The following is a 19,502-nucleotide window of genomic DNA, read 5'->3' as shown; positions in this document are numbered from 1 at the left end:
ATGGGGGAGACTTTTGTCTTCGCAGTAGCATGTGCAAAAAGGATCTAGGAATCTTACATTGAACACGAGTCAGCAGTGTGACTCAGTGACTAAAAAGGCAAATGGGATTTTGGGCTGTATCAAACTGAGTATTGTGTCCTGATCATGGAAGTTTGGAGATCAAGACTTGTGAAGAAAGGCTGGGGGAGCTTGGTCTGTTTAGCCTGGAGAGGAGATAACTGAAAGGGGATCTGATAACCATCTTCAAGTATTTAAAAGGGTGCCATATAGAGGATGGAGCAGAGTGGTGTTCTCTTGCCCCGGAGAGACGGACCAAAATCAATGGGATGAAATTAATGATAGACTTAATACAGTAAATATGTACAAAAACTATTAAATTTTTGTTTAGTAAAATTGTATGTTTATGCCATATTGGATTGCGGATAACAATTTATACTTGGAAAACAATTGCTCTGTCTTTGTAGATTATATTAGACCTTACTTATATAATTATTATGTTTCCTTTTCCCATAGATTTTGGAGTATAATCCACTAGCAGGATGATGGACTGGACTGTAAGACCACTTCATGCCACCAGTTTACCAGCAAGGGATTTTCAGCTTCAGGGACTGTATCAGTCACAACAGCCTGCATCTGAATTTTTTCAAGCAAGTGCATCAGCTCAAAATTCTTCAGCTTATACTGGAAACAATCAAGCTATAAAAATGCATTCTGGTACTGAGAACATGGTGCCAAATCAACTGTCTTATCAAAGTAATATGGGATCCAAAAACTTTCAGCCACCTTCTGTTGGCCAGCATCCACAGCTACAGCTTTCCAGCAAGACTGTTCAAATGACATCTGGCATGGCAAAGAAGACCTGGCCAAATTCAAATGTACATATTTTCTTTCCTGTAGCACCACAAATTAGCACAGCAAATCTTGTGCAGAGACCACCAAATCAGTATATAACCTCAGACATATACAATAATCGGGCATCAAAAAATTGTTCTAATTCTGTACAAAGTTCTTTTTATTGGGGTAACAGAAATGGTTCATGTTCTACAAGGTTGCCAAGGTTAGTTTCCAAGAATCAGACTGCTAATCCTCAAACAAATGCTACAGTGCCTCATAACCAAGTATCAAACTATCTCTCAAATTCTCAGCAGAACTCTTCATGCCTTACTTTTCCTTCAGGGCAAAATATTCAAAGCCAAATAAATGACATAAATTCAGGATCTACAACAGCTATGCAGTCACAGCAGTATGCCTCTAACTCTGTATATTCTTCACCATATACCATACCTACTCATTATGCAGCTCAAGTAAACCCTCAGGCCAGTAACACAAACCTACCACCACCACCACCATATGCAGTGCCTCCTATACAAATGAACCACGAACAATTTGTGCTTCCACAACCAGTTTCAAATACGTCTAATGAAAATGTTCACCACCCTCAGAATCTTGAGTTGAATCAAAGTAATGTTTCATATTCTGTTAAAAATGTTCAGACTCCTGAATCTGTATCAGTCTCAAGAGAAACCAATGAAGGAGGTGTTTCAGTTGGTATGCATGGATATCATGCTGAGAACCAGCATTCCAATAAGTTGACAAACACAGCAGCTGAGACCATAAAGAGTATAGGTAACAGCATACAAACACCTGGAACTGTTCCTACCAATAAAACATCAGCATCACAGACAGCTGGAGGTATGGTAGAAGATAATACACCTAACGGCTCAGGAAATATTCCTGATAGCTTAATTAAGTTTAAAGAAAGTCTAAAAATGGAGAAGATAGAAATTCTTGCAGCAAGAGAAAAATTATTACAACTGCAAGGCCGATTTAAATTAAAACATCAGTTATATAAATCTGTGCTACAGAAGATTTCTAATCCCTCTGTTCGCAATCCTGATACTTTGCTTCCTACATCTAATACAAGTCAGCAACCTGCTCCATTGCCACAAGCCACTCAACAAACGTTTTCACTTCCATCATCTAATGCAACTCGGAACCTCACCTCTTTGCTTCCACATGAGAATGCTCAGAATCAGCCACCTTCACTCCTTGCCTCAAGCTCCAATCAGATCCAAGACAGTTCTTTATTGCCAGTGGAGGCAAAAAATCACTTGTATCCAATTCTTCAGGATTTACTTAAAGGTACTTGTGATGAAGAAATGTTGCTTAATGTTCATGTTGCAAGTACTGGGAGAAAGCAGAGTAAACAATTATTTTCCCAAGAGAAGTGTGCCTCTGGTTCTGCCTTAGATTCTAGTGGTGGTAAATCTGAAACCAGTGTAAATTATGTGGAGAAAGCTTTCATACAGAACCCTAAAACTTCACCAGCTGTTTCTACCCAAGGGTCTTTGAAATCCACAAATGTCAGTCTAAATTTTGAACAAGCTTCTGCATTGGGCAATGATCAGTTAACAAACATGTCTGCCATGTCAGGGGGAGGCTTTCTACTGAACAAAATTGTCACTAAAATATTGACTAATCATCAAAGTACAGTTTCAGTTCAAAATCCACCTGAATCTTCACAGTTAAGTGAAAAATTTGCAAATGAAGGAATTAAAAAGTTCCAGAATCCTAGATCTGAATTTATTCAGCAGAGTAAAGACAATTGTCTCCAAGCTCCCGATAAGAGTAATACAGCTTGGAGCAATGGAAATGAACTCCCTAACTCAGCCTCTCTTGCTACCACTGTTTCAGAAGCAGGTACAGTTCAGAGGTCTTCATTTGTGGGGAATTCTTGTACCATGGAAAGAACTTGTTCTTTGGAGGAGCTAGAAACAAGTCTTGCTTTGTGGAGGAAGTGGCCTACTTCATCTCTAAATGATCAATTAGGTGTGAGTACAAAATCAGCTGTGTGTTCATCCTCATTGAATGGAGTAGAGGATGAAAAAAGAGAGTTTACCATGAAAAACCTCCAAGGTGTATTATCACAATGTGAAAAATCTGGCATTGCAGTTGGAAAAAATGAACCAACTCTGTCTTCTGTTACTTCATCACTTGGACAAAAGGTTGATGTTGTAAGTTCAAGTTTATCAAGGAGCTCTGAACCTCAAGTAGCTGTTGTTCCTCCCTTAATTCTTTCTAAGGAGGTAAATTGGAATGAAGTGCCGGAAAAATCTTTATCTTCTATGTTGGAAAAAATGTATCCAGTTATCACAGAAGGCAGTGTACACAGCTTACAAGAATTTGTTCGCACGCTGTCAGGTGCTGATAAACTAGTAAAAAGAACTGCTTATTCTCCATCAGATTCATGTGTTACTGTAAAGGAAATCGATTCAGATATGTATCAGAAACTGGCCAATTCCATGGAAGAAAATGGAATACAAAGAGGTGAAGAAGGAACTGCAAGTTCTTGTGATCCCAACCAGGGGCTAACTGGTATTTCAGAACTAGAAACAAATATACCACAATCTAGAGACAGTTTTCTACCAGGAACTAACACAGATGGCTCAAGTCCATTATCTCAAAAATGTGTGCCTAAAACCAGTCCAGATTGGGTAGAACCAGAAGATACTGTGTTGAATGAAAACATGTTGCAGATATCCAGTGTGTGTACTTTAGTTCAAGGAGATGCATGTTATAATTCACAAATAGCTAATATCTTTAATGCTACCTCTTCAGAGGACCAGACTGACACATATAATAAAGAACTACAGTTGAGCCATTGGAAAAAAGAATCTGAAATGAATGGAAGCAAATCTGTGGATGATGTCAAGTTACCCTCACTAGACACCCTATCAAAAGCCATCGCAGAAAAACTGTTAAGCTTACCAGGTTTAAAGAAACTCCAAGGTGGTAAGATTTTAGATGAGATGAATGAGGAAGAAAAAACAGCTGAATTTGTTAATCCTAATTCTGAAAAGGGTCCTGAGCAAAATATACCCTGCCACAATGTTCAGAGTAGAGATTTGGCCAGTGGTAACCAAGAAGTACTTGGAAACAGTATTGCTGATGAGGGTAGCACATATGGTATCCAAGATTGTGTACCAAGCAATGAAAATCGAGTACATTCTGTGAACAATTCTGACATCACTCTAACATTGCCAAATGATCAGTTGACTGAACTCTTAAAAGAATTTCCTTATGGAATTGATGACTCCAAAGCATTGAAGAAAACTGAAAATGAAGATTCTACAACTAAAGTAAATGAGATGAAAGAAGGGCAAGACTCTAAAACTTGTGTACAGAACTCTGAAGGGACTCATGCTCTGGACCAAATAATAATCACAATATTAAACCCTCAACAAATGAAAGAATTGTTTCCAGAATACAGTAGTCAGCCCTCTAAAAAACTGGAAAATGATAAGCTCACAATAGCTTCAGAAAATACAAATGAAAGCTGTATTCGAAGCATGATCGTTCAGAACACAAATACCTCAGCAGAAACAGCCCAAAAAACAGCAAGTCACTCATTTTGTTGTACAACAGCCTGGTTAGCTTTAAAATATGCAGTGGACCCTTGTGAACATATGTTGGCTAAAGAGGCTGCTTTCAAGCAGCAATTGGGTCAGGATTTGCCATCTAAAATTATAATTAAAGAGGAGCATAAGCTGTTGAAGGAAGATAAAGGACTTACTCCATGTTCTTTCTCAGAAAAATTAGAGCCTCTAAAACCTAAAAATAAAGAAGTGTCACAAAAAGTTCACCCTGATGAACTGCGCAACCAAAAAGGTACAACATTGCTTTCTAAACGTCAAGAACGGTTGTATTTGGGAACAGATGACTCAAAAGGGAAATCTGCCTGTAAAAGAGAATTGTCTGAGAAAAAGAGGACTCTAAAAGAGACAGTAGTTGATAAATCAAAGTCCTATACTCTCCAGCACAGAAGCATGGAAATCAAACACAGTAAAAAAAAAGAAAAATATAAAATTAAACGCGATTCAAGTGAAACACACATAATTAAGGGACCAACTTACACCTTAAAAAGGGGGTTGAAGAAACACATTGCAAGGGAAGGAAAACAGAAAACAGATGAAAGACTATGTCATCCTGTTACAAACTCTTCAAACTTCAGTAATGTTGACCAGTTTCCCAAAGCATACAATAGCGGTCAACATTCACAAGAACATTTAAACAGACAGAAGCATGAAATTGGGCAAGATTTGGGGAATAACAGAGCTGTGAGAACAGAACATAGTGAATCCAGTAATTCTGAGCCCGTCAGGCAGAACAAAGGCAGCTTTGCAAGAACAAATCTGAAGAAATTTGCCTATCCGGAAGAGAGAGGAAACATATGGAAATACAGACGATCACTTCCAGACAATATTAAAACTTCTAAGGTACAACCATTTAGAGGACAGCATCTTAATATGTACAAAGCTCATTTTTCAAGCAAAGAAGTGGTTCGGGGTGCTCGTAAGAGAGACAAATACTTTGTGAAATCCCTTTCTGATAAAAAATCACCTTGTAATAGAAAAAGTAATACACTTACACTTCAGAGAGAACAAAAGAAAAATTACTTAAATAAAGTTGCATTTAAGCAGACTGAACAAAGCATTTGCTTGACAAAGTTAGAACAATCACCTTCCAAATGTGTCTGGCATGTGAAATCAAGCAGTGCTTCAGAACACTGTGAAGACAAGAAGCCCCAGATGCTTGAATTCAAGATGTGTCCAGAAATAGTATTTAGAAAATTGGTCTCTGAAGATGTTGCAGATGCAAAGAAGCTTCCTGAAAGGGAGATAATTCCTGTTTCAGGTACTGTATACATTTGTAATGGATGAAACGTATCCTCTGTATTGGAATAAATCATGTACAGCCAAATGCATAATAGAAATGACTTGGATATTATTCTAAATTTAATTTTATAGTGGGAGGGAAGGTATTGGTGTAAATGAAGAGTCTTCCTTAACGTTTTCCCCTGTGACAAACCACTAAAATAATCTTTATGATATGGATATAACCTTTGAATTTATCTAGTGGAGTATGTGGCTACAGCCTGTGAAACTGCACTGGCTTAAAGTTCAGGTGCATTGCCGTATTTAGGTGCTCAGGTGGTGGTAGTGGCATTTTTTTTCAGCTTGGGCTGATTTGCTAACTGTGCCTTTTCTTGAAAAATACATGGCTATTCATGCCTCTGTCAGTGTTCCGCTAAAATGTGTATACCATGTACTCTTTCTTTTGTGCAGAAGAAACAGTCTGGAATGAGGCTGAATGTTGATTAGATCACACTGCATGCTGGTTGTCTCCCAATTATATTTTTTTCCTAGGCCAAAGCACTAAACTTTAAATTATTTAAATGGTCAGTTCAGTATCTCCTAAAGACTGTTTTCCTTTCTGAACCCCTCAACAGTTTGGAGATCTGAGATCATGTTTTAACTTCACTATATAGTGTTTTAGCTGGTGATGTCAGACAGGGCCTTTGTCTGGTAGCACCAGCACCGTGGAACACCTTCCTTGGTGTAACTCATTCCCATCTTCGTTAACAGATGTCTGACAATGTGCAGTTATTCTGGAGAATATTCGGTGTTCTGTTTAATTTGTAACTATTCCATTGGTGTTGTATCTCGTTCATTTAATAAGTTTTCTTTTAAGTTAGTTACTTTCTGTATGTTTGTATTTGAGTGTATTTTTTTCACTTGTACTGAATTTTTTTTTAAGAACTTTGATTCTTTTTCGGAATCCAAATACAACTTCCTCTACTGTACCATGTTAATTTTGGCTGAATCTTTTAGTCATTTGGCATGTATTTTATTAATTGATTTATTGAGCGTTTCTCAACTTCAAGGTGGCTAATCTAGCGAATACTGTTGTCTAGCATAATGGAAAAGACTAGCTAAGAGCACAAGCCAAAGAGTCGTAGATTTAAGCCTTACCTAAACTATCATAACAACCAGGCTTGAGGGATGATAATAGCCAGTCTTAAGAGCCTGAAGCTAAGATTGCAGGGTATATAAACCTGCCTCCAAGGTGATAGTTAAAATTTCCTTACCCTCTCCTATTTGGGTATGATGAGATGTTATGGGGGAATCAGAACACCAACTACCACCCAGGCATGGAATTCTGATTCCTTGCCCACCTAGAAAGCTTCTCTCGCTATGATGGATCTACTTGCGAGTCATGAGGAATATATAGGGAAAGATTCAAATGCGAACTCCCGATTACATTTCTGTGTAGATTCTGAACATATTTCAATGCCTGGCATTCTGAAACTTTGGGCAGCATAAAGTGAGTTCATTAGACTTAACTTAGGTCTTAACATTAGACATGACCCAAGATATAGACATTTTCTCTGTGTGGGCTGAACTACCAGAAGCTTGTGATTGGCCAGCTAGTGACCCCAATATAGTGTTTTTCACTATATGGGACCAAATGCTGTAGTGTCATTGAAGAGTAGCAAGATGAACCCAGTTAGCAGTCTACATGGAAGATTATAGGGAGCTCCATGAAAGAATAGGCTATGTTTTTAAATATTTAGAACAATTAATGTGTGCATAATTAGGCCAAAGATGTCAGTTCTCAGATGATATCATCATAGTACGTAGGCTATTCTTACATCTTGGCCATGAAGAGTTGAATCTTTTTTAACTTAACGTTTGTAGTCAGTCAGTTCCTACATTAGTTAGAACTCTTTGAAGCTTTTATTTATTGCTTGCAGCTGTCAAAAGTAGAAGAGAAGATTGGTTAAATTACAATCCCCGGAAAAGAAGAAAAACTGATGAAAAGGAAACTCAAGGTAACTCAATTTTTAGGTTAAAGTTAAAAATTTGTTTTAGAAGTATAGCTTGGCACAAAAATAACATCTGGGCTGAATCTGGACTACTGACCTGTCTCCTGCACCTTGTACCCAGTTCACAAATGTGAAGTGACTCAGATTGTTGTTTTTGAGGTGCATTTGGCATTAACCAAGCCAAAAGAATGTGAAAAATACCTCACCAGTATTTTAGGGTGGTTTATTTAAGCAGAGTCCTGATCAAAAAAGCTGATTAGCTACTGATATAGTTAAAACCAATTTTTTTCTGGCTTTCTTTTGAATATATTCAGTTATACTGAAGATCAGCAGGGGTGGCAGGAGCTAAGATCTTTGTTGACAGCTCTATGCTGCTTCGGGAGTCAGCCTAGCATTGGTTGGGGCAGTGGGAGCTGAAATCTCCCAGCCATAGGAAGAGAACTCTCTGTTGCATTCAGATTCAGGGTCAGCTTCTCTTGTGTCATGGTTTAAATTGTGTTGCAGGAGAAGCCAAGCCAGCCCCAGGGTCAGGCTGGCTTCTGTTACTATTATATGCTATTATTATAAACTGCTCCTCTCTAGGGGTGGTTGCTCCATAATTTCCCAGTTAACCTTGTTCATGACCTATGTTATTGGCCAATTATGCTCTAGAGTTTTTTTTAGGGGAGGTATGTTCTGAGAAGAGGTGGGGAAACATTGGTTTTGTTGTTTGCTCTGCCCTCAACCATACTCCTGGTGGAATAGTACTGTTTTTCAGGGCCTGTGGGAGTGCGATAGTTTCATCAGGGCCCAGATCTCTGCCGACAGCATATTCTACCAGGCTGAGGTTAAGGCTGAGAAAGCCCTGGCCCTGGTCAGTGCCATGTGTACGTGTTTTGAGCCAGGAATTGACACCATATTGACACTTGATGATACGAGTGCTTTGAGAGTGTACTAAGAGAGCTGGACTACACATGGCCTTGAAGGTCAAAACCAAAACCTTGAACCTGATCTGGAATTCAACTGGCAATCAATGCAGTTGCTGGAGGACAGGTTGAATGTGGGTCCTCCACGGTGTTCTAGTGATGACCCGGACAGCTGCATTTTGGACCAATTTCAGTTTCCGGGTCATGACCAGGGTTGGCCTGCGTACAACAAGTTACAATAAACTAACCTAAATGTGACAGTCGCATGGAACACTGTTGCTATGTTTTCTGGGGTGTTAGGTAGGGTGCTAGTAGCTTCGCCTGGTGGAGGTGGATAATGGCCTGGCAAGCTACCTTCTTGATCTGCACCTCCATTGTAAGGGAGGCTTAGAAGATCACTCCCAAATTCTTGAAAGGGTGCAAAGTTCTGGCCAAGGAACGAAAATCATGCTTCCTCATCTAGCCCCTTCCTACCCAGCCACAGGAGCTCTGTCTTTTGCAGGTTTAGCTTCAAGTGTTTCTGCTGGAGCCATTCCACTACTGCCTCCAAGCATCTGGCCCCTGGGTCTGGGAGGACATTTGACCTTCCCTCTACAAGCTGGTAGAGCTGGGTGTCATCAGCATATTAGTGACAACCCAAATCAAGCCCCCAGATCAGCTATGCTAGAGGACACATAAAGTTGTTAAATAATTTGGGGGGGGGGATTGTGCTCTGAGGTATTCCACATTTGATTCCATAACAGACTGGCTGTTGATTCACGATAGCTAAGTTTTTTTTTTCTTGGCGCTATTAAACTTGGAAAAAAATTGAGATTTTTGAAAATCCCAGTTTCAAAGCCCATTCCAGTATTGGGATCCAGAATTTTTTGGAAATGCTTTAAAGTTTTTTCAGGTCCAATAGACCCAAACTGAAAAATACTGATAATACAACTCAAATTACATTTGACTCAGAGTCACTTTTCTGTGTGTGCATACTCCAGAATGCACATAAAGGACTGTCTGCTTATTGTATCTGAAGTTCACATGCATGAGGACGCTTTCTACAAACCACCTTTTTGGTGTTCAGCAGGATTTTACAGATTTGGTTACGATGATAATGATCCATCATTCCCTCTTATCTCCTCTTAAAACAAACAACCAAACAAAAACACAACTTCTAAGGCACTGGGACTGTCGGAAATGATTGATCCTCTGCCTTTCCATTCGCACATTTTGGGAGGGTTGAGTGGTTGCATAGGTGGTTATCTGCCTTGAAGAATGGAATGTAAATATTTGCAATTTAAAAACTGAAAAATCAAAACAATGGGTTGTCTTTGTTGTCATTCTGCAGTTGATGATCGTGTTCCACTTGATACTGCAATGGAATTATTGGACAAAAATGAAGCTATTAAGAACTCCAATGCTACATTTGAGACCTACAGGAAGATGCACCTGGAAAAAAGCCAAAGCCTGGATAGCAGTCCTATTAATTAGGCATCCATAGGTTTTGAGCAGTATCGTGGGAACATCTGCTGTGATCTGCTTTACCTGGCTGGACTATGCAATAGTGTGAAGGCTTTGGCCAGACATTAATAATTGGAATGGTATTGGCACAGTGAAAATAGGCAGTTGTACACTGTGTGTGCTTACGTTCCAGTTTGGTTCAGGAAATGGTCAGAATTTTGGCCTTGTGCCTGATTAAATAATGGAGCAATACTATTTGAGCTGATAATCTTCTTGATCTTCGATTTCATCCACTATAATTTATTGTATTGATAGACCAGCAGTGCAAAAGAAAAAGAAAAAAGCAGAGTGTAGTTTGCCTTTTTATGTAGGCACTAAAATGGATATCGTGGCTGCTTAACTTTGAGGGGAAACATGCAACAGAGGGAGGTAAGCATTATCATGTTTATCAGGGAACCCAGAAAATTAGAGATGCTGCTATCTGGTTAACTGAAACATGACAGAAATGCCTTAATTTTACTTTCTTTGTAGTTTCAATGTAAGGGGATTTATGAAGCAGGAGTCTGTACTGTGTTTAAAAGAAGCAAAGACTGATGTTGGATATGGGTTGCAATATTAACCAATTGGAGAACAGGATTGTATTTTGACTTGAAATTCACTAGAGTCAAGATCTCTTGAATTCTTCAGATAGCTACTTTATGAGCAAATGTAAGCTATATTAGCTAATGTTTCAAATCTCATGCTCTGTAAGCTGCTCTAATGTTGAATATTATTTTGTACCTTTAAAATGTATTGAGTATCTTTGAAACTTCTGTTACACTCAGTGGTTTTTTAATGGTTTTCATATTAAAATTTCATTTTGACAAGTTGTGTGTAATGTTTTCCTTTGGGGTCCAACTTTTCTTTGGCAGACATCCTGAAGAGTTTACAAGTCTTGCTGGACCTACCTGTGGTATTTGAGAAACCGGTTCCTGCAATGGATAAAAGTGCTTTTTACCAACTACATTTTGCTCATAAGCCTGTTCTATGCATGAGGTAGTTCTTGAAGATGATTTGAAAATTGCAGTTTGTGAAAAATATAACAGATCATCATCAGGGTGGACCACCAGTCTTGTAACCTTTGCATTTATTTGCCAACCCTTCATGATGTGAGATCCACATACAGATATTTCATCTTTCTCTTAATAGAGGCTCCAAGTGGCTTACAAAAGAGATGTAAAGCTTCTCTTTTTCTCTGCAGTGCTCTGGTACAATATTGTAGCAGCCACAGATAAAGCCTATATCCAGGTAAAGTAGAATGCACCCTCACAGGGTTTGTAATAGCTGAAAGATGTTGCTGTGCTGACCAAAGTTATTGCATGGTTTCATAAAAGGAACGGTGATTCTCTAGGAAGATTTGGGAAACAGATTTGATTCCACAGCTTGCTGGGCATCCTTGGGACAGTTCTACACTATCAGCCTCACCTACCTCACAGGAATTTTGTGAGGAGTAACTCTGAGATGGTTTGAATTAGGTGCAGAAAATGTGATTTGCTGTAGAGAGCATTACTTTTTGTATTCTCTCTAACATTCTGAGAGCCCTAAATGGGAGCATCAAGAGTTTTGATGTAAGTTGTCTTCACTATGCAGATGACACCCAGCTTTATATATATATAATATAAAAAGCCAAAAGGTGCTTTCTCTTCCCTGAGCTAATGCCTTAATGTCATGTCAATTGAATAAGAGAATGAAATTGAATAGTCATAAGATTGAAGTGATGCTGCTTTTTAAGGCATCTGTTTTGAACTTAAATGGGGATCTTAGAAAAAAATGACAGCACTACACAGCTTTTCAAGCTTCATCACACATTGCGTCTTAAATAGTGTACAGCTGATGGCTTTGTATCTCATGGTACCGACCTTTAAGGCCATCTGTGGTCTGGGCCCCACATATCTGCAGGGACCACTTACCCACCTATGCCTCCCGCAGAGCTCTTCGTTATGCGAGGGAAAATATATGATCCCTGGCCCCTGAGAGGTATGCCTGGCCTCGAGCTGGGTCAGGGCCTTTTTGGTCCTGGCCCTGTCCTGGTGGAAGGACCTCCTGGGAAAGCTGAGGGTCCCATTTTGCAGGGTCTGCAAGACAGAGCTCTTCCACCAGGAAATGGCCAGGGCAATTAGACCTAGGGTCCCTCCCTGATTACCATCTGGTTATCATCTAGCCCCTGAGGCAAGGGGTTTGGGGAAGTTGTGGAGTAGAGGGAGAAAGGTTATTTTCGCCTCCAGGGAGGGATAATTTTATTTTTGTATGGTTTTTAAATGTGTGATCTGCCATGAGCAAGCTTCATTGGGAGTGGTGGGCGATAAAAAATTAAAGTACAGACAACAGCAAATAATAAGCAGGGTAAAATTAAAAAACCAAATTGACAAATAATATACAACTCTCCTGTAAGTCTCACCAAAAACAAGCAAAGAAGCCACAGCTGGTCAGAGAGGATTCCTTCACAGTACACATCTTTCTCCATGAAAGTTCTCTCTCCCTGGAAGGAAAAACCAACATCCAGAGAATGGAATGGGAACACTAGCAACAGCAACAAAACATTAGGGTGCTGCTAACAAACATTCAGTCTGTCCAACTGGATCCAGAAATTGTGCAATAAAAATACAACACCAGAACCAGGGGAGAGTGCCAATAACTGTTACCGAGGGTGTGCCAAACAGAACAAAGGAGCCTTGATTGATGACAGAAGACATCTCTACAGGGACACAGATGAATCTCCCTGGAGACAGAATTCCAAAGTTTTGGTGCCATGACAGATACTTGTCTTGAGTTGCCACCCATCTAGCTTTAGATGGCAGGGGCAACTGAAAAGACTGCCTTCCATCTGACAGAGGTGGATTATTTAGACATTGTAATGTCTCTGCTGACCCAAGAAACAACGTTCAGATTGTCTTCTTCAACACAGGTACGTTTATTTGCAAGATAAGTAAAAGAAAGCAGGAGTGGCAACATACAAGAGGCAAAAGCAAAGGAAGAACAATCCAGAGAACAAGATTGCTTAAATGCATCATGGGTGTGTTAAGAGAGTGATCTTAAAGAAACATACATCACATCTCCCTTCACAGAAAACAAAAACTTCCATACAACTGTACAACAAAAACACGTTTATAAAAACATCTTCCTTAGGATTGTACAGTTTTCTTGGTGTATAGCTTTCTGGTGTGAAAACAGGTCTATCCTAAAATGTTACATATCTGGGAGATCTTTCTTCAGCTCACCAGTCATGTATCTCAACTTGCGTCTGTTTGCCCGGTATTTGGCGCTCATCAGGGGTTGTTAACCAATACGTGTGTGGCTCATTACATTTTTCTGTTTCCGGGGCAGGAAACCAACCCTTTTATGCTTCCACCCATACTTGATCCCCTTCTTGTAATGGGTTAAGGGATCTTGCTGTTCTAGCATAAAAATATTTTTGTCTGCCCTGTACACTTTGAAGATGATGTACCCTAGTAAATGTTTTGGGGTGCAATAACTCAGGGATTACTGCAGGTTATTTCTGAGCATTCTACCTATCAACATCTGAGCTGGGGAATACACCATTCCTGTGACAGGTGTATTGAGATATTCAAGCAGTGCCAAATATACATCAGTTTGCCCCTCTTCTGTCTTTCTAATAAGTTGCTTTATGGAACAAATTGCTCTTTGAACCATCCAATTTGATTGTGTATATGCTGGACTACTGAAACACTGCTCAAAGCCCCACTCCTGAGCAAATTGCTGAAACTCCAAACTAGCAAATGTCATGTTATCACAACTCTTTTAGGAATCACAGTTCCTGCTGTTTTATCGGGTAGGCTCAATACTTCTGGGTATTTCGAATAGTAGTCTATCGCTAGAAGAAATGGAGAGAGATCATATTCAAATATATCATCATAGACTTTGCAGTACTTTCCAAGGAATCATTAAGGACCATCAGAACATAGAGGCTATCCTTACGTGGCAGGCCCCTTGAAACCTGAAGGACTCCTCGTGCTTCCTGATCTTTAGGAACTATTATAAAAAGTTAATTCCAGTGTATGACATTATCACAGCATCTATGACACAATTGCTTTAACTTTGTGAACTTTTCCAGTAGACGCTGGAAAAATCAATAGGCATTTAACACATTAAAGGTACAATTTAGCACTGTTCCCCTACTTTGCCACCCAACCCCTCAACTGCCTGTCGTTGTCAAGACTGATGCTTCCAATCTTGCTATTGAAGCTATCTTAGCAGATGTCACCCCATATCTATTGCAGCAATGTGCCTGCTAGACCTTAAAAAAGAGCCTCTTGGGGCACAGAGTGGTAAGGCAGCAGACATGCAGTCTGAAAGCTCTGCCCATGAGGCTGGGAGTTCAATCCCAGCAGCCGGCTCAAGGTTGGTTCAGCCTTCCATCCTTCCAAGGTCGGGAAAATGAGTACCCAGCTTGCTGGGGGGTAAACGGTAATGACTGGGGAAGGCACTAGCAAACCACCCCGTATTGAGTTTGCCATGAAAATGCTAGAGGGAGTCATCCCAAGGGTCAGACATGACTCGGTGCTTACACAGGGGATACCTTTACCTTACACCTTAAAGATCACTCCTGCAAATCACATCATTTGAGAGAAACGTGTGGGTCCAGGATTTCTACACTCTGGGCAAAGCTATCTGCAAAGAATTGGTGGAGAATGCAGGCACCTTGACCTGAAGTTGACCAATGATTTTCTCTTCTAGTCAAACCACTGTTGCAGTTTGAATGGTCCAAGTCCTGACTGGACTACATAAATTTTCCAATCTATAGAGGACTTTCTAGAGCACCTACTGAGCTTGCGATAAATATTCTAGGACAATGACTCATTGAACATCAGAAAAAGGTCTCAACTAACAAAGTTGGGACCAGAAGATGATGAGGCTGCACAGTGACTAAAGGAATACTGGGCCTATATCCTAGGGCCTCACCTGCCTGGGGGAATTCAGGCTGCCCTTCATGCTGTGTCATGGCCAGGAGACCCGGAATATCCCACCCCCCAGAAGACTACACCCCAGCCCCATAGCTGCAGAGGCCAAGCTCCCAGGTCTATGTCTCCAGGTGCTAATGGAAGGACTTCTTACTGGTGGGCCCAGGATGAGCTGACAGCCTATCACCATTCTGTGGGAGCCTGTCCTGCAGACTGCTGACAACATGAATTTATCTGGCACTTTGCTGAACAGGGTGCAAGAGCCTCACCTCACCCACCAAAGCCTGCCCCACGCCGGCTAATGCCTCCTCACTCCAGAAAGCCTGACAATGGCCACAGGAAAGAATTGGGAAGAATTATTGGCTGTTTATCATCCCAAACTTGAGGGGAGGGTGAGGCTGCAGAAGAAAGTGCACTGGATGGAGCGGGGGGGGGGGGGAGACCTGAAGGGATGCTTTTGTGCACTCAGTGTGGGGAGGAGATTTGTATGGGGGAGGGATAAAAGGAAGGTTAAGGCTAGGCTTAGGGGTCAGATGCAGAGAGGAGGAGCAGGATGGTGGATGACATGTCGGAGAAAGGAGAGCAAAGTGGAAAGGAGAAACGGGAGGACAGACAGGAAGAGTAAAGAGATAGAGGAAAGAGTAGGGTGCCTTGAGGACCCCAAGGTAGACAAGCCTGAGATAGCAGCCTTCACTGACTGGGCCGAACTCAGCAAGGAGGACGAGGATTCAGGAAATTATAGCCTCTCCCCACCCTCTTGGTGCCCTGATAATTTAAGTCATAAAGCCATCTCTATTGTCAGCAGGTCTGAGGCCTGTCCCCTCTGCTAATTCTGCCACTTGCACCTCTAGACATCCTGGTCTCTACTACATCATCTTAATACTTTCCCTGGTATACTTTTCAGTAAAAAGTTTTAATTATCCTATAACAACACAAATCCTGACTTTGCACTAATGGGATCTTGGAATCTAATGTTGCACCAATCTCAGTTCCCAAAAAAGTCCACCGCTGGGCAGCCAGATTCTGCACTTTCAGCCTAATGCCATCACAGATCCTAATTCTGTGCCAGCTTTAATCAATAGCATTGCTGAACTGACAAAGGATCAGAAACGGATCAATTCGTCATTGTTCAGTAAATTTTCTTTTCACAAACTATCTATTAATCTCTCTAATGTTAGAGCACTACACTCATCAAAGGGAAAATACAAGATGTAGCAAAGTTGCATTATTCAGAAATCACAAAAGCCAGGTTCCACTTGATGCTATAATTTGATTTGATGTATATTGAACACACATGAACACATAAAGCTGCTTTTTATGAATCAGACTGTTGGTCCATCAAAGTATTGTCTACTTAGATTGGCATAGGGTTTCCAGGGTCTCAGGCTGAGATCATTCACATCACCTTTGTTGAATGGTGCATTTGGAATTCTCATCCAAAATCTTGAGTTTTAATTCAAATGAACTTGATATATGACTAAATACCTTATGGTGAGGCTCCACCTCTGCCTGCCTGGTCCTTCTGTCCTTCAACATCCTAGGTGAGGTCAGGCAACCCCTTTCTTGCAGGCCTCAGAATGGGAAGGAGAGTGGGTCACACTATCCTGTTCCTCTTCCTTCCCAGGACTGGCTCACCCTTGTGCTCTTTCTCTGTCTCTTGTTGTGCAATCACTTCTTCCTTCTTCCATAGCCTGGTCTGAGACTCTCCCTTTTATGAAATCCTGAGGCCATGCCTTCTGGCTCTGGGCACACTTCAGCCTCGGTGCCACACACCCTGAGGTGGTCAAAGGAGGGAAGTCAGATTCTGCCTTTCCCTGGCCTGTCCATCTCCTTTTTACATGCCAGTCTAATGTTTGGGGAGCTACTTCCCCATCTTCTCTGACCATTCCATGCTCCTACCACCTCACCAGTCATTGTTGGGTTGCTGTGAGGGACGAGCCCTGCCCACATTCCTGAAGCTGCCTCCATCACTGCATCTCTGCTCGTTCCTCGCAAGGCATCTTCCCAGCAAATGCAGCCTCCAGCAGGTTGTCACCCACTGATGACATTCAAAGGAAGTTCCTTATAGATATACTTTAAATAGTGTAACACTTATCCTTTTTGTGCCCAGAAGGCAGCAAAGTCAGCAAACCCCATTTACAATTTCTTTCCCTTTCCCTAAAACAGGAGGGGAGGTACGTAGAGCTGAGAGAGCTCTGACAGGACTGCTTGGTCAGAACAGCACTATCAGGGCTGGGATGAGTCCAAGGTTATCCAGCTGGGTGCATGTGGAGGTGGGGGGAATCAAAACCGGCCCTGTAGATTAGAAGTTATCGCCCTTAACCACTACACAGTAGACAAAAAGGGGATGGTTCTGTGTGTACAAGAAGATAATAACCATACAATTCATGTTATAATACAGTTCATAAAGATTATGTTTCCATGTACTGAATACAGCTAAATACAACAAAATGCCAAACAAGCCTTCAGTAATTGGCAACTTTTGATAGCTTCTTCGGTAGCAAGTACCTATTAAAGTGAAGCTATACTGATCTCTGAAGGGCAACCCACTCTATGAGGCTCTGTTGCCAATTTAGATATACCTATCCGCAGCAGTATCTTCTGCGACTTGCTGTTAGTCTTCCTAGTCAATAAAGTGGAACTATATTTTCTCATGAAATGGTCATAGATGGATACAGACATAATTGCACGTTTTTGGTGACATGAGCAAAATTCTACAAAAACCATTAAACCAAACTATAAAAATGTTCTAACACATGAAACTGCCTATCAAAGTCGGCATGAACTTCTCAGCAGCTCTTGACAGTCTTGGCCTGAGGGCTTTCACATCACCTGTGCTTTCCCCTTCGGAATGCTGAGGTTTGGATCTGGGACCTTCCACATACCAAATAGATGCTCTGTCAGCAGTGTGAATGGTACTACCACAGTATTGTAAGTGCAACATTGATGGTCAACACTATGCCATATTGTTATTCAACAGTATCTTAGTGTTTGAACCGTCTGCTTTTCTTTATTGGATTGAGATCTGTATGTTTCGTAGTGTCAATTGTTCAAATATATAATTTTGATTATAATATTTGCACTATTAAAATAAGAAAAAGTGTTTCCCTATGTGTTTTATGAATTACTATAATGATGCCTTTTTTGTTCTTTAGGCAAATGAAAAGAAATGTTATATTTGTTGAGTTATATTTTTAAAAAAATCTAATACATTATAATGAAGTTGGGTTTTATACCCTGCTTTTCACTACCCTTGAGTCCCAAAGCGGCTTACAATCATCGTCCCTTCCTCTCCTCACTACAGACACTCTGCGAGGTAGGTATGGCTGAGAGAGCTCTGACAGGACTGCTTGATCAGAACAGTAATAGCAGGGCTGTGACAAGCCCAAGGTCACCCAGCTGGCTGCATGTAGACCAGTGGGGAATCTAACCTAGCTCAACAGATTAGAAATAGGCTTGTGCGCGAAGGGCTCGATTCGGACGCTATGGCTTCGGCGCCCATGGAAGTCAACAGTGCCATAGACTATAATGGGAATGTCAGTGTTCCCACCTTTTCTGGGGGAGTGGTGGGTATAGATACAGCCTCCAAACTTTCAGGGTCCCTCTTCCCTGATTCTCCTCCAATTTTCAAAAGGATTGGCCCAAGAGGTCCATGTCTAGGGGCTTCCAAAGAGGGTGCCCCCTGGAGGATTTAGAAGCTGCTGTTCTTAACCACTACATCATTCTATTATGAGATGTAAGATTAGATCAAGAAGACTGCATGAGCAGTGGAAGACTGCCGTCGGACTAAGTGGTTGCATGGGATGAGATGAATACATGACTGGACATTCTTGCTGAGAAATATGGAGCTTAAGAAAGGCAGCCATGCTCCTGAAGGTCCTCAATTTAGTTGATCATCATAAAGAACTTTTTTTTGTACCTGTCAAAGGTAGACAGACTCACAACTAGGCTTCTGTATTAATAGAAACCTTTATTTGAAGTAGTTCTGAACACTCTAACATCTGAAGCTGAAACTAATCGATACAGGGAAGGCGCCGTTTCTGTTGATTGTCTGTTATTTATTAATTATTATAATAAAAATAATTTTAAATTTTTTATTAAAAAGGCAAGGCAAACAGTTATCAATGCATTTCTCCCCAATTGCTCCCCAATGCAAATGTCCCCACTTTCCCAGGGTGGAATTACCCCCCGCTCCCAGGTGCCATCCTGGGATTCCTGCCAGACCGTCTCTGGCTCCGGCGTTCTTGGTGAAATCGGTGCCCTTCTTTGTAGTTAACAAGGAACAGAGCAAAATTTGCAACTAAGTGTCACCGCAGGGGAGAATGCAGTGTGAAATAGCTCAGGGTCATCAAAAGAGTTACAGAGGTACAAAGAGTTACCAAATAGTTGTAAAAGGTACACAGGATTTACACACACACAATCTACTAAACTCTGTAAACATGGCAGAGATAAAGGGAGTGATCCTGATAGTACCTCACATTTTACTACCCCAAAGAATTTCAAAGTAGCTTATAATTGCTTCCCATTCCT

At 40.9% G+C, this 19,502-nt stretch overlaps 1 protein-coding gene across 5 annotated transcripts in view; it reads left to right on the top strand.

Annotated features, from left to right (window-relative positions):
* Nucleotides 1-19,502, top strand: part of RESF1 (retroelement silencing factor 1) — a 46,556-nt gene that overhangs the window by 9,171 nt on the left and 17,883 nt on the right. For 3 of the 5 annotated variants that reach the window (XR_013231409.1, XR_013231408.1, XM_077339918.1), the window contains exon 2: nucleotides 514-5,694. Coding sequence is in view for 3 of the 5 variants with exons in the window: in XM_077339918.1 (XP_077196033.1) it covers nucleotides 540-5,694 (5,155 nt within the window). In the remaining 2 variants the exon portion in view is untranslated. Of the gene's footprint in view, nucleotides 1-513; nucleotides 5,695-7,594; nucleotides 7,673-9,901; nucleotides 10,881-19,502 lie in introns of those variants that run through there. The other 2 variants (XM_077339916.1, XM_077339917.1) reach the window with 1 other exon arrangement.

The sequence above is a fragment of the Paroedura picta genome, chromosome 5, assembly GCF_049243985.1.
Source record: "Paroedura picta isolate Pp20150507F chromosome 5, Ppicta_v3.0, whole genome shotgun sequence".
Lineage (NCBI taxonomy): Eukaryota > Metazoa > Chordata > Lepidosauria > Squamata > Gekkonidae > Paroedura > Paroedura picta.
The sequence above is the reverse complement of the archived record's forward strand: the minus strand, read 5'-3'. Positions and strand labels throughout refer to the sequence as shown.